The following is a 22,576-nucleotide window of genomic DNA, read 5'->3' as shown; positions in this document are numbered from 1 at the left end:
CAATTACTGGATAAAATACTTCTAGGTAAGTGAAAGATTGCTGAATGCAAATGTGTAGTGTTTTATTTGAAATGATATCAGTACAACGTTTTTGAAAAGAAAGGAATGTGAAAATTCATAATGTATGAAGAACACTGACATTACCCAGAAACGTGTGTCTCATATTTTTTCCGTAGTTTTTAAAAGAAAATGAAAGTTACATCTTCATTTTTGGCCCATGACCAATTTACTTTAAAATTGATTTACTTTAAAATGTGACCAGTAAAGCACACAAGTTACATTCTCTGTTTGGAAGTCCCCACTAATATTACAGTAAATAGATAAACAGATAAAAGTTCTATTCCCCAAAGACAGAAATGGAAGAAGAAAGTAAATAATTTTTAATCTGGAAACAGTTACCTAAAAGCTCAAACATTAATTACCAAGAGGAAAAATCCCAGAAGAAAATCTGTGCCACATAATCTTAAAGGCTCAAAAATTAAAGTTCCCAAGTATCTCAGAAAATGAGGATACAGGAGTTCCCGTCGTGGCACAGTGGTTAACGAATCCGACTAGGAACCATGAGGTTGCGGGTTCGGTCCCTGCCCTTGCTCAGTGGGTTAACGATCCGGCATTGCCGTGAGCTGTGGTGTAGGTTGCAGACGTAGCTCGGATCCCGTGTTGCTGTGGCTCTGGTGTAGGCTAGTGGCTGCAGCTCCGATTCGACCTCTAGCCTGGGAACCTCCATATGCCGCGGGAGCGGCCCAAGAAATAGCAAAAAAAAGACACACAAAAAAAAAAAGAAAAAAAGAAAAAAGAAAATGAGGATACAGGTGGAGCTGAAAAGAGGAGGATTGGTTGAAAGTATAAATAAGAGGCAGTTCAGGAGTTCCCTGGTGGTGCAGTGGGTTAAGGATCTGGCATTGTCAGTGCTGTGGCTTGAGTCACTGCTGTGGCACAGGATCTATCCCTGGCCCCAGAACTTCTGCATGCTACAAGTGAGGCCAAATAAATAAGGGGCAGCTCAGATGCCGTAGATCCCATCTTCTATATGTACGGTTAAGTGAATGTCCTCCCTTACCCCAAACACTGGCAGAAGACAACAAATTGAGCCAAAGTCACTCAGTACATGAAACACCTGGTACATTCATATAGAAAGCATTAAAAAAAAAAAAAGATTAAGTTAAAATCTGTTCATTAAACCCTGAGCCATTCAGCCCCTTCTGTGAATCTCTGAGAAAATGAGTAGGCCATAGTATATATTCTAGGCTTAGAGTTAAAAGATTCATTCTTGTAAAACTAGCTTTCCCAGGAGAATAGAGCAGATAGCTGGGACTCCCCAGTAAAAGCTAGGTCTCAGCTTAGTCATCCAAATTGAAACCCCTCACACAGAGTATGTATCTAGCTTGTGATTGGATCTTAGTTGTGAAACACTGATTGATCTATCCATGCATCAGTGTTAAATATGAACAGAAATCTCTAAATTACCACATATTGTGGAAAGCCTACAACATAAAATACAAAGAAAGAACTCAAAACAATAGACCATGCAGGAAACAAAAGAAATCTTTAAAAAGTATAATTTTACAGAGATGAGAAAATATTACACCCACAAAACAAAAACAAGATATTGTTAAAAATGAATACGCAAGGATTCCAAAAGGGCTCCTGAAAATTAAGAATATAATTGATTGGAGTTCCTGTCGTGGCGCAGAGGTTAACGAATCCGACTAGGAACCATGAGGTTGCGGGTTCGATCCCTGCCCTTGCTCAGTGGGTCAAGGTTCCGGCGTTGCCGTGAGCTGTGGTGTAGGTCACAGACGCGGCTCGGATCCTGCGTTGCTGTGGCTCTGGCGTAGGCTGGCAGCTATAGCTCCGATTCGACCCCTAGCCCGGGAACCTCCATATGCCGCAGGAGCGGCCCAAGAAATGGCAAAAAGACAAAAAAAAAAAAAAAAAAGAATATAATTGATGAATATATAATGAAAAATTCAGCAGAAGGACTGGAGAATAAAGTTAAGGAAATTGCCTAAGCAGTAGAACAAAATAAAAAAAATATGAAAAACAGAAAAATACAGGAAAATTTGATGGCGTTCCCACTGTGGTATAATGGAATCAGCATTATCTCTGGAGTGCTGGGATACAGGTTTGATCCCTGGCCTCTTGGCACAATGGGTTAAAGATCTGGCATAGCAAATGCAACTTGGATCTGATCCCTGGCCTAGGAACTCCATATGCTCCGGGGCAGCCAAAAAAGTAAAAAAACAAACAAGCAAAAACTTGAGACTCAGTTCAGGACCAAAATTCAATAGAGAAAATAAATAAGGGGAAATTAGCAATCAATTAGTACAAGAAATATCTTCAGAAGTCATGAAACACATGACTTTCAGATTGGAAAGACTGCTGAGTTTTTGCACAAAAAATGAAGGAAGACCTGTACCAAGACACAAGAAATCAGAAATAAGAAGTTCTTACAAGTTTTCAGAAAGGACAAAATAGGCCATGTACAAAAGCATTAGGGATTAAATTGGATTTCTTAAGAACAGTGTTCAAAGTAGAAGAAATGGAGCAGTTCTTCAAAAATCTGAAAGAAAATTAGCTCCAACCAAGAATTCTATATGCAGCCAAACTATCAGTCAAGTATAATGATGAAATAAAGATATTTTCACAAGGTCTCAAATTTTTTCTTCCACACACCCTTTCTTAGGAAGTTGTTGGAATATATCCTGCAACAAAATGAGAAAATTACATGGGATGGAGTCCAAGAAATAAAAGACTCTAACTCAGAGAAGGGGTACAAGGAATTCTTATGAAGATGAAGGGCAGTCTCAAAGTGAATCTGTGTAGTAGGCCTAGAGAGCAACCAGTCTGGATTAGAGCAGGAGGATGGTGGTTTCAGGAAGATTGTCTCCATTGGGGGCAAAAGTGTAGGTTGGGATACCACGTTACTGTGACTGTGGTGTAGGCCAGCAGCTGTAGCTCCAGTTCGACCCTTAGCCTGGGAACTTCCATATGTCAAAGGTATGGCCCTAAAAAGGAAAAAGAAAGAAAGAGAATATTTGTTCATATTTTTAAAGCTCTCCCTTTTGAATCCAAATTATCATTTATTCCTCTTTCAATAGAATTGGCGCCGGTAGAGTGAGAATGAGACAAAGGCTACTATTACTTAAGTTAAATGCATTTGTGAAGTGTAATGATTTACCAAGTGATTTCCCATTCACCATCTTATTTGAACTTCATAGTAGTCCTAACAGGTAGACAGATACAGAAGCAAAGGCTGAAAATAGGAAATATTTATGTTAAACCACGTGACCTGCTAGAGGAGAAACTGGAGCTTGAATGCACTGCCATCTGATTCCAAATCCTGACTTCCTTCCTCCCCACCTTTAACTTACTGTCTCTGCCCCTTTCTTGGTAGCAAGGCCTTCAAGGGCCCCTCTGCTCCATGGGAAGTGGTAACCCTTATGTAGCCAGCATCATAGGCCAAGGCATAGTGCTCCCAGCCTGGTGACTACATATCTAGCCAGTATGTAATCTAGTCATCTTTCTCTGAGAGCTGACATTCATACATAGTAGCATTTACTCCTGGAAATGGTAGGAATATTGGTAAGAGTAGCAACTGCAGTAACAGATGACACTTTTGTGGGACTTACCTATGTGCTAGACCTTGTTGTAAGAATTTACGTATAATGATTCATTAGGTACTATGACTACTGTCACTTAACAGTTGAGAAAACAGACACAGAAAGGTTAAGGAACATTTCTAATATCTTATAGCTATAGAGCCCAGGTTCTGACTCTTTGGCCAACTTTTAACAAGTACATCACTTCCTGTAAACTATAAATAAACATAGCCAAATATGACCTTTTGTATTAAGAAAACCATTTTGTAGTAAGAAATGCAAATTTTACCCTAATAGAGGAATCTAGATTAGATATTTTAAAAATTCACTTTGAGAAATAATGCTATCAGTTTACCAATTGGTTCATTTTCTGAGTTTATATAAAATTTTAATATACTTTATTTAACTGAATAAATAATATTTATTGAGTGCTTATTATATGCCTGGGCATGAGCTAAGCATTTTATATGTATTCACTCATTGAATCCTTACAAGAACCCTTTGTTATAGGTAATGTCATTATCCCTGTTTGATAAATGAAAAAATTGAAGCTTGGAAGTAGCAACCTGCCCAGGATCACCCAGCTCGCAGGGGCAAAGCTGGAATTTGAACTCAGCAGTCTGACTTTGAAACTAATACTCAAACATGCAAATAGCCACCTCTAGAAGTTCAAAATTATTTATGATTCCAGACATTTTATATATCATCTCTTGTTCATTTTTTGGTAGTTTTATTGAAACACAATTACTGTATTTTTTTCCATCAGGTTTATGTTCCAGATGAAAATAATGCTATTTTGGGAAGAAATACAAATAAGCAAGTTTTCGAAGGCTTGACAACTGGACTTCTCAAAGTCAGTGCTGTGGTTTTTGGCTGCCTGATTGCTCATCGACCAGATGGAAACAGCCAGCCAACTACACCAAAAATATCAACACAGGAAATGAAAAACAAACCCTCCCAAGGTGATGCCTTTAACAGTCGAGTTCAGGACCTCATCAGGTAAATTTCTAGATTTCTTAAAACTTTCTCTTTAAAAAAATAATGTTAAAATAATTTAAATCTCAGGGTTCATGTGATGGCAATGGTTCTTACAACACCATCCACAAATTCCTGGTAGAAAATATACCACATTTTGTAAAGAAAGTGAAAATCCTATTAATAAAAAGCAGTATCATTAGAGTTCATCTGTCATTCTTAAATTTAGGTGTTTGATATTAAAATATGTAGTATCCAAGCTTTTATAACTTTTTTGCAGTCACCTCTTTCCAACTCAGAAAATTTCGAAGAATCCTCCTATCTCAGCTCATCTCTGGTGGTAAATTTGGTTTAGATTTAAAGCAATAATAATAGCTATCGTTTATGGAGCACCTATTATGTGTAATGTATTGTAGTAAAAAGCTTTACAGTCCTCTAAGTGTAGGATTTCTAATCCAGACTTTGTAGGTGAGGAAATTGCTCAGAGAGGTTAAGTGCTTTGCCCAGAGTTATGTAATGAATAAGTTTAAAAGTTAAGGAGAGTTGAGACTAGAACTCAGGTCTAGTTGGAATCCCAACACCTATATGTTTTTCTACCACACAAATGTAGCAATTCCTGACACCTGTTTAAGGTCACCCCTGCTTCCTTATAAGGTCACCTTTTCTCCAGGGAAATTTATTCCTTTTTCCCTTATGAATCTGGAATCAGGTAGGACATTTAATTTCCCGACAGGGTTCCATCTGGTGTTAATCAGTTACCTGTCCCACCTATCAGAAACTCCTCTGTGATCTGCACTCATCTCTGACTTCCAAAACCCACACAATTTGTTACTCTCTGCAGCTTATAGTAGGTTAATAGGAGAAAAAGAATGCCTTTTTCTGTATGTGCTTCTTTCACAGTTCATAAATTTCCTCTGTTCTCTTTTAGTGCTTTCTTGGAAACAGTTGTTTCATTCAGTATCTTTCTTACCCTTGATTACTTTGTTAACTTGTCCCTTCCATCTGCCTGCCCTCTTTCCCCAAGCATATTTATTGCTGGAAAGTACTAGGCCCTTTGGGTCCACAACCGTTTATCACATAGCATTTGACTTTTACTCTCCCTGGCCTTTCTCTCAGTTGCTTGATCCCATTCAATTTCCCCATGTCCTTTTGGTCATTGTAGAGCCTAGCCCTCTCTGCTAATGAAGGCCATTCAGTCCCAGCATTGTCCCCTGGGCTACTGTATGATGCAGCAACTCTACATTCTGGTCATCCAGGCAACTTAGCCAAATGCCTCAGCTGCGATGAGGTGGAAGGCCTGGCCAAATGCTTCAGTGCAATTCCAGTGGACCTTCCAGAAGAAAGCACATATGTTTTCACATACATTATTATAGATACCAGATCCTTCATAAAGGAAGAAGGTATTGGAGGGGAAAAAATAACAGTGGTAATCTGCCAAACCAAATAACTCATGTAACTTAAAAAGGATGATTGACAGTTACAGTATTCAGAACAAAACCGTGCTACTCTATCTGACTTGAATTGCTTTTGGTAGATATTATTTTCTTGTAGATAATGCATTCTTAGTTGGCTTGATGATGCTTCTATATATAGAACCACAAGCCTTATTTCAAATAAGCCTTGTGAAGCAAACAGAACATGGGTAATTATTTTCATGCTTTCTTTCTCACCTTCTCCGATGTGAACTGACAGGAAATCTTACTCCACTCCCTGCTATAACCTGGGCATTTTTTGTCAGTTAATATCTCTAGCGTGTAAAGTTGGGTGGAAAGAGTTCCAGCATGGTCTTTGGCACCATTCTCTGGCCTGTGCCCCTGAGGTAGACCTGGAACAAGGCACATCACCCTGTCATATGTCTCTTTCTGTTCCTTATCTGACATGTAGAGGCATGAGGATGTTTTACAAAGGTGAGGTAATAACAGTGTTTATTCTCGTTAGTTTACATGATTTAGTCAAGTTTCTAGACCTAAGGGATATTCAGAGATATTTATCAGTTCACAGTATAGTCACCTGTACTCACTCTGTGCCAGACAGTTCACAAGGTCCTGGGATACAAAAACAAGTAAAAAGACCTTTAATAAAATATCCAAATAATATTATTTGGCAATCAAACATCATAATTTTTTTCTGTAAGATGAAAATATTGATAGTTTCAAGTGTTTTAGCATAGTTCTAGGAAAGCAATATTTGTAGGAATAGAAGAAAATTGCAGTTTGAAAAAATACTGGTTTAAAATTTACTCAGGAATTGGATTAACCCTGAAGCTCTGCAGTTTTATTTTTTCCAGCTTTATTGAGATAGAGGTGACATCCAGCATTGTGTAAGTTTAAGATAAACCACTTGACATGTTAACATTGTATAAATTTAAGGTGTACAAGGTGGTGATTTGATACACATATGTACTGCAAAGTGATTACCACAATAACGTTAGTTAACACCTCCTTCACTTTACATAATTACCTTTTGTGTTCGTGTGTATAAGTGGGTGTTGAAGCATTTAAGAGCTATTCTCTTAGCAACTTTCAAGTATGTAATGCAGTATTGTTATCTATAGTTACCACACTATACATTACGTCCCCACAACATATTCATCTTGTAAATGGAAGTTTATACCCTTTGACCAACATCTCCCCATTTCTCCCACCCACAGCCTCTTGCAAGCACCATTCTATTCTGTTTCCATGAGTTCTACTCTTTTAGGTTCTACATATAAGTAAGAACATACAGTATTTGTCCTTTACTGTCTAACTTATTTCACTTAGCATAATTCCTTCAAGGGCCACCCATATTATCACAAATGGCAGGATTACCTTATTTTTATGGCTAAATAATATTTCATTATGCATATATACCACATTTTCTTTACATTCATGTGTTGATGGACACTTAGGTTGTTTCTCTGTCTTGGCTATTCTGGATAATGCTTCACTGAACATGAGAGTGCAAGTGTCTATTCAAGATAGTGATTCATTTTCTTTAGTATATACCCAGAAGTGGAATTGATGAATCATATGGTAGTTCTGTTTCTACTGTTTTGAGGAACCTCCATACTGTTTTTCACAGTGACTCTCTGAATGTACTTTCCCACCAATAGTGTACAAAGGTTCACTTTTCTCTCCACATCCTTGCCAATATTATCTTGTTGTTTTTTATCATAGCCATTCCAACAGACAAGAGATGTTATCTTGTCATGGTTTTAATTTGTGTATCCCTGATGATTAGTGATGGTGAACATCTTTTTCTGTACCTATTGGTCATTTGTATGTATTCTTTGGGAAAATGTATTTTTTAATTTTTTTTCCAAATAACAGAAACTTGCAAAGTAATTTTTATTGCCTTTCTAGGTATTTAATTATGTAGCAGTGGATTTGCTTCAGGGAACCTATTATTAGTTATGTAGATTTAGTCTAGTATTTTACCAGTACAAATAACACTGTAAATAACATCTTTCCCTACAATTGATTATTTTCTTTTAATAAATGTTGAAAAGTATAATTTTTGGGTCAAAGAATATGAATTAAGGATTTTGATCCATATTGCCAAAATGTCCTACACAGAGATTACATAAGAGTATGTCCTTGTACCTTTAGCCTAGACAGTATTGGATATCATCATTCTTTTGAGTCTTAACCAAACCAAGAGGTGAAAATATTTCATTTTTTATATTAGTAATATTGAACAATTTTTAATGTTCGCTGGCAATTTTTATTATTTGTGAGTTGTCCATTCATGTACTTTGCATTTTTCTATTGAAAGTGTTGACTTTTTAAATTGTAAAAGCTCTTTGTATATTAAGAACATTAGACACACGCATAGAGGGACAACCACATTAAGAGATGCCAAGAGGGCACCACCTAGAAGCTAAAAAGAGACCTCAGAGGAATCCAGCCCTGTCACCACCTTGATCTTGGGTTTTTTAGTCTCTAGAACTTTTCTGTGTTATGGATGGAATGTGCTAAAGCACAACAAACCATCCTGTACTATGAAGTGGACCCCAGTACTATCGATGATGCTCCTATTTGTCTGGATCAGAATTACCCTGTGGTAACTCCCTGTTTACAAGATCGTAGTTCATTAGTATTAAAGTGATTGTGTCATCAACAAGATGGCCTCACAAGAAGGCAACTAGCTAGCAACTATCCCTTGACAAGACACCATTGTGAAAACTGAGAATGCAGGGAGTGAGTGAGACTAAAGCATCGCCCCCGGACCTCAGAGATCAAGAAGTGCCACTTTAGAAGGGTAAGAGGGGCAGCTGCACTCTGACCACAACACCCTTCCCACAGGCCGGTACAACACTGCACTGAGGCCGCCCCCTACCCCCCCCCACGCCCCCTGCCGCCTCAAGCCTGCAGTTTCTCCATTGGGAAGAGGGAGCCCAAGGGGAACATCCAGCTCCCCCAAAATTGTGGGACATTCTACTTGGGTCTTACTTCACAGGGATCACTGGGGAATCTGCAGGTAGCACATAGAAAGGGGGATGGGAGTGAGGGAAGCCACCAAAGCAGTCAGCACTCAGATCTTGATGGACTGCATTCCTGCTTATAGTGATGCCCAGGCAAAGATCCCAGGCAGCAGCTCTGCCCATCTACGAAATTGAGCCAGTAGCTGTGTCTAGCCAGGGTTCTTGACTGGCAGTTTTCCCTGATTAGAGTCCCCCCATCCCCAGCTATATTGGCTAAAGAGTTTGTTTTACCACCCAACCTGGGCAGGAAGCAAATAATCATCCGTGCCCTCTTGCTCAGCATCACCTTCATTCCTGATATCCATGAAGCCCAACTGGAGAACCCAGGCAGCTGCAAAGCCCATACTATGGCCCTGCTTAGACCAGGAGCCAAACCAGCAGCCCTGCCTGACTGTTGTGCTTAATCTCTGACCCCACATAACCAAGGAGACTGAACAGTAACCTTGGGCAACCTCAGAGCCTACCTGTGGTTCCACTCAACCGCAGAGCCTAACCTGCAGCTTCATCCCACAATGGAGCCCAGACAAAGACTCTTCCCAACCACAGAAACAATTTCTAGGCCCACCTAAATACGGGATACAAACAGAGAGGCCAGCCAGCGACCTTGCTCAACATGAGAGCACAGTCAGCAGCCAACCTCATCAAGAAGCCTAGCTTGCAGCACAGCTTTTCAAAATGTTAAAGGGAAAAAACTGCAAATCAAGAATGCCATACTCAGCAATTCTGTCCTTCAGAAATGAAGGAAGAAGACTTTCCTAAACAAACAAAAGCTGAAGAAGTTCATCACCACTAGGCATGCCTTATAAGAAATGCTAAAGGGCATTTTCAAGTTTGAAGAAAAATATGATGGAGGTCCCTGGTGGCTTAGTGGTTAAGGATCCAACATTGTCACTGCTGTGGCACAGGTTCAATCCTGGCCTGGGAATTTCCACATGCCTTAGGCATGGCCAAAATTTTTTTTTAAGTTTTTAAATAAAAGGATAATAATTAATAGGATAAAAACATATGGATGTATAATACTGGCTGGTCATGGTAAATGTATAGTCAAAATCAGATCCTCTAGTATTGTAATGGTGGTGCATAATTCCCTTACAAGCTAGTCTGAAAAATAAAAATGAAACTAATATAACCACAGCTATGGTAATTTTCTATTGAATGAACACTATAAAAATATGTAAATTATAACTTCAGTAATCTAAAATATGAGGGAGGAGAAGTAAAAGTACAGTTGACTCTTAAACAACACAGGTTTTAAATGTGCGTGTCTACTTATATGCATTTTGTTTCAATAAAAACTGCAATAATACACAATCTGTGATTGGTCAAAGCTGCAAATGTGGAACTAAGAATATGAAGGGCCAATGATGGGACTTTGGTAGATTTTAGTACCCAGGGGGTCCTGAAACCAGTCCCCCATAGACACTGAGGGACAATTGTATAAAGTTTCTGTATGCTATCAAACTTCTTATTCACTTAAAATAGGATGTAATATGTTTTATATAAGCCTCATAGTAACCACAAAGGAAAACCTGTAGTAGATACACAAAAGATTAGTATAAAGAAGTCAAAGCATACTGCCTCAAACAGTCATCACATCACAGAGAAATATAGCAGAAGAGGAAACAGGGAAGAAGAGATATAAAAAAAAAAACAGAAAATAATGAAATGACAATAAATCCTTAGCAATCAATAATTACTTTAAGTGAAATGGATTAAATTCTCCAATCAAAAAACATAGAGTGGCTGAATGGATTAAAAAACAAGATCTAATAGTATGCTACCTATAAGAGACTCATTTTAGCTTTAACAACACACTGAGGGCGAAGGGATGGAAATAGATATTTCAAGGAAATCGTAACCAAAGGAAAGCAGGGGTAGCTATATTTACATCAGAAAAAATAGATTTTAAGCTGGAAATGGCTAAAAGAGACAAGGTCATTATATAATGAAAGAGCAGTCAATCCACAAAGAAGATATGACAGTTGTAAATATTTATGCACCCAGTATTCATTGGAGCATCTAAATATATAAAACTGATACTGGAGTTCTCTTGTGGTTCAGTGGGTTGGGAACCTGACATAGTGTCCATGAGGGTGTCACTCAGTCTCGGTCAGTGGGTTAAGGATCCAGCATTGCTGCAAGCCACAGCGTAGACTGCAGATGGGGGTCCAATCTGGTGTTGCTGTGGCTGTGGCATAGGCTTCAGCTGCAGCTCTGATTCGACCCATAGCCTAGGAACTTTCATATGCCATAGGTGTGGCCATAAAAAGAAAAATGATACTAACAGAACTAAATGAAGGGGAAAAAAACCAACAATATAATAATATGTGGGGACTTTAATGCCCCATTCCTGACAATAGATAGATCTTCCAGACAGAGAATCAATAAGGAAATAGCAGATTTAAGCAATACTATAGGTCAAATGGACCCAACAGACATACATAGAACACACCATCCAACAGCAGCAGAATATATATTCTTCTCAAATGCGCATGGAACATTTTCTAGGATGAATTATACCACAAAACAAGTCTCAGCAAATTCCAGAACATAGAAATTATATCAAGATTTTTTCCAATCACAGTGGTGTGAAACTAGAAAACAATTATTTTTTACCATATATACATACATCAAATCATCACATTGTACACCTTAAACTTACACAATGTTATGTGTCAAATGCATTTCGATAAACCTGAGGAAGACTAATATTAACACTTCATCTTACAAATTACAAATTCTGATCTTCTTGTTTTTGGCTGCACCTGCAGCATGTGGAAGTTCCAGGGCCAGGGATCAAACCCATGCTGCAGCCCCTGCGGTGGCTGACCTGAGCCACTGCAGTGACAACACTGGATCCTTAACCCACTGTATCACAAAGGAATTCCCATTGTTGCCTTTTTAAATATTTATGTTTTCTATTATTTCATGATGAAGTATATCAGTGTACACCTAACAAAATATCAATACCTATGTATCAACTTGGCAACATTCTTCAGTAACTGATAACATTTTTCTAAATTGTCTTAGATCTTTTTTCTTATTGGCAAGAAACCAAATGTTGCAGATACAGCAAACTCCACATCTCCATCTCTTTCCCCTTACTCTCTCTCAGGAGGTAAATCACTATGTTAAACTGTGTATATATAGTTCCCATGGATTTTTTATAAAAATATTATATATGTGTATGTAATATATGTGTGTAAATATATATGTGTGTGTATATACATTTACGTGTGTATGTGTATATATTACATATATCCACAAACAATATATTCTACTTTCTATTTTGTATAGTTAAAATTTACATAAATGCTATCATACTGCTTTGTCAATTTGTTTTCACATCGTATGTTGTTGAGATTTATTTAGATCGATAAATATAAATCCGATGAATTCTTTTTAACTGCTCTACAGATGCTATTGAATGAATAAATTCCCAGCTTGTTTACCCATTTTCTGAGGACAGTGGTTTTTACTTTTTCACTATTTTAAGCAATAGTATAGTGGATATCTTTGTAGAAATCTTCTTTTGCACCTGTGTGAGAATTTCTCAAGTTTATATGCCTTCAGTATCAATTTACGAATGTTAAGATAAATGTGTGTTCACTTTTACCAAGTTGTTCTCCAAAGTAATTATACAGATTTCACTTTTCATCAATAAAGGATAGGAATTCCATTTCCTCATATCCTTACCAGTGTCTTGTGTTAACACACTAATTTTTGTCAATCTGATATTTGTGAACTGGTATTTTGTGTTGTCTTCATTTACACTGTGTTTATGACTAGTTAAGTGTGCATATGTCTATTTCATAAATACTGCTATTATCACCACTAGTATAAAACTAATAATAAAATTTATCAAGTTCTTTACATGTATTAGCTATCAGTCTCTTATTACAAGAACCTTGTAGTAGGAGTCTATTACTTTGAAAAGGAAACAGACACAGAAAGGCAAAGTAATTTGCCCAAGGTCATGCAGTGACTTATGGGGCTAGAGTTCAATATGTCAATATGTCATTTTCCTCCATTGTAAGAAAATAGGGCTGGTAGTCATCATTTCATACTTCCCAATTTGAAAACCCTAGGAGATGCTCCGTAACCCAGGTGAATACATTTCCTAATGTAAAAGGAGAAAGGGAACTTTAATACCTTGTAAATAGTAAATTTAGAAGAGGCTCCAGATATAAATTATTCATCAAATTCTCCTTCCTTTTATTTATATTAGTAAATGAATAGTGATGGAGATTTTTAATGCACTTACAAACAGAAGCATCTGTTCCTTTGCACGTACTGCTGAAAGTTTAGATGTGTTGATTTTCAGAAGTGTTATATTTGAATTTCTGTGCTTTTCATACATGTAAAGGCAGTAGCACTAAATTAGTATAAATCTCTCAACCGAAGCTGAATTATCTATAAGGTCATTTATAGTCTTCAGGTATTTTCAATGATTTCTGCTTTGTGGGCTAATAAAGAGCTACTTTCGTTGGTCCAGTTTGATAAACCACTCTGGAAAGCTGTTTAATGGACTGGAAAGATGGAAATGACTTCTTAAATGTTACTGTCAACTCTCAGGACTAGTACTTTTTCGAAAGAGAAGGCAATTAAATTCTCACTACTTGTTATACTCTTTTTTTTAATTTTTTTTTTTTTTTTTTTTTTTTTGCTTTTTAGGGCCACACCTGCAGCATATAGAGGTTCCCAGGCTAGGGGTCGAATAAGAGCTACAGCTGCTGGCCTCAGAGCTACAGCTGCTGACCTCAGCAACATCAGATCTGAGCCACGTCTTCAACCTACAGCACAGCTCACAGCAACTCGGGATCCTTAACCCACTGAGAGAGGCCAGGGATCGAACCTGCAACTTCATGGTTCCTAATTGGATTTGTTTCCCCTGCACCACGACGGGAACTCCATCACTATTTGTTATACTCCTAATAGTGATGGGGTTTTTAAAAAGAGAATCTACACAGCATTAAGTTATAACAGGAGTGTCTGGGTAGCATTATTTTATCTTCTGAACTTGTGCATTCTGGTGCATTTAGCTACCTAGTACTTTGAGAAGTACTGCTTTTCAAGAGTATAGAGATCATTTTAAATCTTTTCAACTATTGTCAAACTCTTTAAGACCAGTGAGAATGATCAAATCATTTTCATTCATCTTTCTTAAAACATAGCATCCAAATAACCAAAAGAGAAAAGAGAATCACTTACAGAAATAGCTGATTAATCAGGATTAAATCTACGGAAATTGTTACTTAAGATGCTTTACTCAAACCTGTGTTGTGTTTGCTTGTTGGAGGGGTCTACGTTGTTAAGATTAATCTTTGAAGGTGAAGATGTTGCCAGACTCTACAGACTAATAACTCACATTTCTCCCCACATCTAGCTACGTGGTGAACATAGGTCTGATCGACAAGCTTTGTGGCTGCTTCCTCTCGGTGCAAGGCCCAGTGGATGAAAATCCCAAGATGGCCGTGTTTCTGCAGCATGCCGCAGGACTCTTACATGGAATGTGCACTCTCTGCTTTGCTGTCACCGGAAGGTAAGGCCTCTCTACTTGACGTCAGACTGGACTCAACTTTTGCAGCATCTTTTGGATTTTGCTCATTTTAGAGTCATTTCATAGGGATGTAGGTGGTCATCTTGGCTTCTTTTCTTCTTTGAGCGACTTCTGTCCTTTGTGGCTTCCTATATTGAGACTTCTCTAGTAGGTCTTATTTTCCCTGGCTACAAGTCCTGTCAGAGCCTATTTTTCTTATTGGTGTCATAAACTTAAGCTGTAATTTGTGCAAGAGACCTTAGATGTCATCCAGTCCCTCTTCCACCACCGAAATCCAGAGAGATCAAGTGATTCTCCTGAGTCAGCAAGTCAGTAACAAAGCCTAGACCAGGCCCTCAGCACAACACGGCACAGCGTCACGGTGCCTGTGATCATGTTCGCATACTTTCAGTCACAGCCTCCTAGTTTATTTTCCCCTCTGTCCTTTCTTCCAAGCTATCTCCATGAATAAGAGAAAGGAGCCATCAAAAACCAATAGCTCCCTGAAGTTTCACATGACCCATGGGCGTAATCTTAATTATAGCCAGTGTGCCAGCAACTATTTCTGCCCTGGTTGGCTCTTTAAACCCCCTCACTCTACCCTGTATACTGTCCTCAAAAACAATAATTCTATGATTTTCTTTCCTGTGGAAATACTCATTTGTGCTGTATATTATATTCTAGTTATAAGTGATATCATATGGTGTTTGTCTTTCTCTTTCTGATTTATTTCACTCAGTATGAGAGTCTCTAGTTCCATCCATATTGCTGCAGACTTGGAGAATAGACTTGTGGCTGCCCGAGGGGAGAGGGAGGGAGTGGGAGGGATCGGGAGCTTGGGGTTAACAGATGCAAACTGTTGCTCTTGGAATGGATTTACAATGAGATCCTGCTGTGTAGCACTGAGTACTATGTCTAGATACTTACATCACCACACGACAGTGGGAGGAAAAAGTATGTATACATGTATGTGTAACTTGGTCCCCATGCTGTACAGCATAAAAAATAAATAAATATTAAACAAATAAACAGACAATAGTTCTTGGAGTTCCTGTCATGGCTCAGGGGAAACGAATCTGACTAGTATCCATGGGGTCACAGGTTCGATCCCTGGCCCTCGCTCAGTGGGTTAAGGATCTGGTGTTGCCGTGGTGTAGGTCAGCAGCTACAGCTACGATTTGAACCCTAGCCTGGGAACCTGCATATGCCATGGGCATGGCCCTAAAAAAAAGATCCCCCCCCCAAAAAAAAACACATGCTGAAAGAAAAAAAAAATGATTCTCTATGAGGGTCAGAGTAAACCCCCTCTTGTCCTTTTCTCTCCTCTCCTACCAAGAATAATTTGCAGTAGTGACTCAGTGTTTCTGATAGGAATATGACATATCCCTCAAGCATATAGAGAATGTTTAGTAAAATGATTTTCTTGTAGTTAAATCCTAAACAGCACTGCATACAAATTATATGCTTTTTAGAGATTTTTCAAAGAAATTAATTATTTGAAACTTCTGAAGTCTAGCTACTTAAAGAAGCATTATCTGTTCGTGTTGAATGTATACACAATGCTAATATCTGCTTTCAGAATTTTTTTTTTTTTTTTGTCTTTTCTAGGGCCACTCCCGCGGCATATGGAGGTTCCCAGGCTAGGGGTCTAATCGCAGCTGTAGCCACTGGCCTACGCCACAGCCACAGCAACGTGGGATCTGAGCCACATCTGCGACCTACACCACAGCTCATGGCAACGCCGGATCCTTAACCCACTGAGCAAGGCCAGGGACCGAACCTGCAACCTCATGGTTCCTAGTCAGATTCCTTAACCACCACACCACGACGGGAACTCCCAGAATATTTTTAAACAGAGTTTTTTTTCAGAAGTGACCTTCAACATTTGCTAATCTGTTATACATAGAACTACAAAACCCACCTGTTCTTCCTTATTCTTACCCAAGCCCCTTCACCGCCAGTCACATATGTAGGAAAATTAAGACTGAGTGTCAAGGATGCCAAGCATGGCCTGTGGTCACTATTCACTTAGTCTGTTCCCTCTAGAAATGCAGTCAGAGCCAACCCTCCTGAGATTCAGTGAGAACTCAGGAAGTGGTTATTTGTAGGCTTATGACCCAAGTAAGTGTGGATGGTACCACACTACCCCGAGGCTGGCAGCAGTCACAGGGCTCCATTGGGGCCATTGGTACCTGCCAGCTTAGAGGCTGCCATGCTGCCCAGCTAGCTCTGTGCAGTAGCCAGGCCACTCCCTGGGAGGTATCCTCTCAGTGGGGAGACCCATCTGTCACCCATCTTTGTATATACACCATTAAAAACCTGCCAGCATCTCAAATCTTTGTCACCTGTACTCTTTCCTTGAATCCAGATGAATATCACACCCAGAAACATTTCCATATGTGCTTGTTTGTAGACTTCAGCTTTCGCTCACACATGGATTGAATCACTTGAAGTCTGTGGAGCTTGAAAGAAGCCACACATTTTTATAGGGAAAGCAACTGAACCAAACTAACTTGAATTAGAACCCAAGATTCCTACCTTGGTGCATCCTCCTACGCACTTGACTTTATATTATTCAAAGTAATATACATTGTAAATATATAGGTATACATTTTTGTTTCTTTGAAGGTTTTCTCAATTACACATATGGAAAACAGGATCCTCTTCCCTTTAACGTATACAGTCATATCCTAGTCCAGTAGCTATTGGCTAAACATCTGCCCTGGGCCAGACATCAAGCTAAGTCCTAAAGCGGCTACCTTCAGGGAGCCCAGAGTCTGGGTGGGGTCAGGCTTGTAAATTAATAGCTGTAAAGAGAATATACACAGAGAAGAAAATAAAGCACTTCCAGAGAAGGTCAAGAAAGGTTTCAATGGCCTAAACCTTGAAGGATCCAGGAAGACGAGTAAAGAATTCACCTGGGAGAAGGCACATAATATGTGCACTGAATGATACAGCAGATGTTATTGGTGCCTGTGGCCTATCAGGAGTTCACTTGTCAGTGGCTTCTTGTATCTCCATGCTGAAGGATATTCTCTGAGCAAGTAGCTGTTTGCTACTTGTTAACACCCCCAGGAGTGACTCTCCAACAATAAATTGGCGGATAATATCCCAGCTCCATTAATCCTCAGAGGGACAATCCTGAGGCGTGTTCTGCAGCCTTTCAAAGGGACCCCAGTGGTAACCTGTTCATAAACACATACTTGATTGGCTTTTCTCCTTACCCTCTTTGCCTTCTCTATTCTTCACAGACAGACTACTTGCACCTGTATCTTTGACTCGGGGTGTACTTTAGGAACAACCCAAACAAAGAGATAGGGGTATACAAGACATTGTCTCCTGTTCAGTTCGCTGTAGTGTACAATAGGGCAACTGTGAAAAGTAGCAGGATATTGGGTATTAAATGAGCTCCACACGTGTTAACCCTCGGGAGGTGAAAGGGAGACAAGAGCTTGATGTGCTGTGCTGGCGCCGAGGAAGGCCACTGAAGGTGTTTGAGAGAGGGTAAGAAGATCACATTTCTCTTACAGAACGATCACTCCTGAAAAGCATAGAAATGACTGGAATGGCCTGAGCCTACAGGCAGAAGGAATAGTTAAAAGGCTCTTGAAATGTTGAGGGCTTGTGGAGATAATAGAAATAGGAGCAGATACATTGAGGACATGAAATAAATGTAAGAGAGATGGCATTTATCTGGATGACATGGGAAGTAAAAGGGAGGAATCCAGAATGACTCCCAGGTTTCTCACTTGAAATTTTTGAGTGGTAGATGGTGTAGTCTCTAAATTAAGGGACATAAGTGATTTTTCATAGAGGAAATACGAGTTTGATTCTAGACAAGCCTAAGGATTATCTAAGTAGACCAAAGTGTGATTGTGTGTGTGCATGTAGGCATGTGTGTAAAGTTTATATTATAAAAGCTAACTTTATATATACACTCCCATAAAATGAAGTATAATTATTTGTGTGTACACATACAACTGGATTTTAAATAAATCAGTGACTAACTCTTGGTGGTTTTTAAGAATTCTTAATCCATTTTTCCCCAATATAATTTCCTTCTCCAGCCTCAATTACCCAGCATGTTTCTATTTAGTAGGCCTTCCTACAAAAGCAGATTATTCTAGAAAAAAGGTTTGGGTGATTTCCTGACTTAATTTAGCTAGGAAGTTCTTAGCAGTATCAGTGTAAGCTGCTTCTCTGAAACAGATGAGAATGATCCCTGATTGCTGTTCTTCGTTTCATCCGTCAGTCTTCCAGCATGTCCTGAGTACCATCAAGCTACAGGAATACAGGGAGTTTTCCTACCTCTTCTGATTTGTTTACCTGTAATACTTACAGACCCTTTTGTACTACTTCCCATTTCTACGTGGACATTATATTTCTAAACTATAAACTACAGTGACCCACTGAAAGCACTTAGTTACATATGTTAAATAGTTTCGCACAAAGTCATGGCTGTGTCTGGAGAGAACGGTAGCGTGGTTGTTGTATTGGAGTAATTCACATAATTTCTGTTTGGGCTACTAGGAGAAGCCAGCCAGAGCATCAAGGAAGGCTTGTCCACAAAGCCCTTTTGTGACCTCCTGGAATAAAAGACAAAGGGGAGCCAGAGAGGTCTTCAAAAATTGCCTCTTGTGAACTGGCAGACCCTGAGATAATTACTACACTAATTGACAGCACAGGACTTTGAGTAAACACTCTGCAGTCCGTGGTAGCCGGCCTTTGTGATAGTGATTAGAGCAGGTCTGCCTTTGCACTACTCTCCTATTGTGCCCTTAATCTTCTAATTTTTACCTGGGTTTTCTGAAAAACAATTTGGGTGTCAGAATTTACACCCTTAATCTCTCCTTCAGCCTGGGAGAGAAAAGCACTAACGGGTGATTTTTGTACCAGGCTTGGTTTTGAACAATGAACTTGCATTTATTTAAGTAAAAATTGACATTGTGACCTGGTAAAAGAATTGATTTTATGTTAGGATTATTCCAAAATTGTAATGTGGGGATTGTTCACAAGCTGTAATTCTTAAATCACTTCAACAAAATTCGACGATCTGTAATAGGACTTTCACAAATGCCTATTTGGCCTTTACTGTTATTGGCTTTCCATTCTTGGTCCTACAAAAAGTAAAGGAAAAAAAAAAGGATAGTTTTCAAATTACAGGGCAGTGACTCAATTGCCATAATTGGCTAAAGCTCACTGAGGCCCCCTTAAGGTGCTGGCTCCTTAGCCAAACTAATAGGATCAGAAGAGTAATGAGTGATTATAAATTGCAACCAGCACAGGCCTTTCACTTAATCAACAGTCATTTCTAGATTCATAACTATGCTAAGTATTATAGCAAGAAGGCCAAGAAGTAGTAGATCCAAAGTAAGAGAGTTTACAGTCCCGATGACTACACAGAAGAGAGAGAGGCTTGTAAAATTTAGCTAATTCTGGTTGGTTGGAAAAGACCACTGTGAATTCTAGAATATTTTTACACACAAAGAAATTTGTTGTTATATGTATTTGTGGTTTTCATTTTCACATCCGTAACAAATTGGGTTCCAGCCAAGGTCCCTGGCAACCTGTATCATGAAAAGATAGGAATGATTTGTAATTTTGCCTGTTAATTATGTGGATATAAATGAGTGCTTCTCAAGTGTTTAAGGGTGCTTAAAAACCATTTGTTCAAGCAAAGGTAAACTTTAACTCTGCTGCCTGAATTATTCATTCATTCATTAGACAAATATTTATGTAGCACTTGCTCTGTGCCAGGCCCTGTGCTAGGCTTGGGAGAAAGCAAAAATGACTCAGACGTTGATCATGTCCTCAAAGACCTTGTAAGCCAGTGAAGAAAATATATATATACAAACATCCATGGTATAAGGCAGAGAGTGATATAGAGGATAGACAATAACACACGAAAAGCACTTAGCAAACAGCCCAGCATGTAATGGCTCATAAGTATTGGATTATTATATCATCATTGATGGAGTTCAGAGAAGGGAGAAATCACTCTTAATTTTAGGAACTGGCTGTTTTCTAAAGCAACTTAAGTTTAATCTGGGCCTTGAAAGATAAAAAGGGTTAGCACATTTAGAGTTAGGAAAAATACAGAAAAAGAAAATAGCATAAGAAAAGACATCAAAGCAGAAAAATATGAAAAATGAACAGAGAACTTACTCTAGCTGGATTTTGAGATATATGTAGCAGTGATTTTAGTGCCTCCTAGACTGTTAGGAAGTTCAAGTTAGATAATAAATATAAAAATACTGTGAGGACCAAAAAAAAAAAAAAAAAAGAAAGAAAAAGGAATTCCCGTCGTGGCTCAGTGGTTAACGACTCTGACTAGGAACCATGAGGTTGCGGGTTCGATCCCTGGTCTTGATCAGTGGGTTAAGGATCTGGCGTTGCCATAAGCTGTGGTGTAGGTTGCAGACACAGCTCAGATCCCGCGTTGCTGTGGCTCTGGTGTAGGCCAGAGGCTACAGCTCTGATTCGACCCCTAGCCTGGGAATCTCCATATGCCACAGAAGCGGCCCTAGAAATGGCAAAAAGACCAAAAATAAAAAATAAAAAATAAAATACTGTGAGGAGTTCCCATCACAGCACAGTGGAAAATCCAACTAGGAACCATGAGGTTGCGGGTTTGATCCCTGGCCTTACTTAGTAGATTAAGGATCCGACATTGCTGTGAGCTGTGGTGTAGGTCACAGACTCGTCTCTGATCCCATGTTGCTGTGGCTGTGGCGTAGCCCAGCAGCTACAGCTCCAATTCAACCCCTAGCCTGGGAACCTCCATATGCTGTGGGTGTGGCCCTAAAAAGAAAAAAAAATACTGTGATATATAAAATGATCTGCTGAATGTGATGGTGGCAGTGGTGTCATTAAAAGCCTTTGATCAGGGCAGAGACATGCTAAAAAACCATATTTTCAGTTATCATGTGAAGAATGTGAGAGAGGCAGTAGAAAGTGGAGGCAAAAGAAGTGGAAAAGAACTTTTACAAATCCTCTCAGAGTCTCTTTATGTGCAGTGTCACTAGGCTCCCAGGCTCCAGGCTCCAGGCTCGTCGCTGTCTCTTCTCTTTTCCTTGTACCCCAGATCTAATCTGCTGTCACATTCCATTGACTGGAAGGAAACTTAAAGTCACCCTAATCCAGTCTTCCATTCAGATTCGAATCTTTTCAGTGACCTCTTTGAGTTTATATTTGAATATCTTCATTGACAGGGAACTCATTATTCACTAAGGGAGCCTATTCTGTCACTGATAATGCTTTAAAAGCCTCTCCTCATACCAGGCTGTAATCTGTTTCCCTAATGCTACCTACCAGGAACTAGTCATACTTGCTCCTTGGCAGCATACAGTCTGTTCTAACCCCACACTTCTCCCTATGCTTATCTGGTCTCACCTGACCACATATCCTCCTTTGCTTTTCTTCTTGTTCCAGTTACTATGGCTATATAACAAATTACCCCCAAACTTAGTGGCATAATACAGCAATCTATTCATCTCATAGATTCCATGTGTCAGGAATTCTGTCAAGATACAGGGAGAATGACTCATCTTTGTCTCACAGTGTCTGGGCCTCAGTTGGAGGACTTAAAGGCTGGAGGTTGGACTCATGAGTGCTTGTCCACACATGTCTGTAGTTTGTGCTGGCTGTTTGCTGGGAACTTTTCCACGTGGTCTCTCTGCACCATCTGATTTGGGCTTTCTCCCAGCATGGTGGCAGGTTCCAAGGAGGAGCATCCTGACAAGTGGGAGAGCCAGGTAGAAACCATATCACTTCTCATGACCTAGCCTCAGAAGTCATGCAGTGTCCCCTCCACTGAACTCTGCTCATCAGGGCAGCCTCAAGAGTCCCACCTAGCTTCAAAGGGAGGAGGAATAGACTTCACCTCTTCATGGACACTGTACAGGTCCTAGAAGAGGATATTGTACCAGAAATATTGCTGTGGTTGTGTTTGAAAGACACAGTCTGCCACATTCCAACCTACCCTAGAGATAAATG

The 22,576-nt window shown here is 39.3% G+C and overlaps 1 protein-coding gene across 5 annotated transcripts in view; it reads left to right on the top strand.

Moving 5' to 3' along the window:
* SCAPER (S-phase cyclin A associated protein in the ER) overlaps positions 1–22,576 on the top strand; it is a 429,066-nt gene that overhangs the window by 323,837 nt on the left and 82,653 nt on the right. For all 5 annotated transcript variants that reach the window (XM_021099014.1, XM_021099012.1, XM_021099013.1 and 2 more), the window contains 2 exons: positions 4,369–4,601; positions 14,429–14,584. In XM_021099014.1, coding sequence (XP_020954673.1) covers positions 4,369–4,601; positions 14,429–14,584 — 389 coding nt within the window. The remainder of the gene's footprint in view (positions 1–4,368; positions 4,602–14,428; positions 14,585–22,576) is intronic.

Source organism: Sus scrofa, chromosome 7 (assembly GCF_000003025.6).
Source record: "Sus scrofa isolate TJ Tabasco breed Duroc chromosome 7, Sscrofa11.1, whole genome shotgun sequence".
Lineage (NCBI taxonomy): Eukaryota > Metazoa > Chordata > Mammalia > Artiodactyla > Suidae > Sus > Sus scrofa.
The sequence above is the reverse complement of the archived record's forward strand: the minus strand, read 5'-3'. Positions and strand labels throughout refer to the sequence as shown.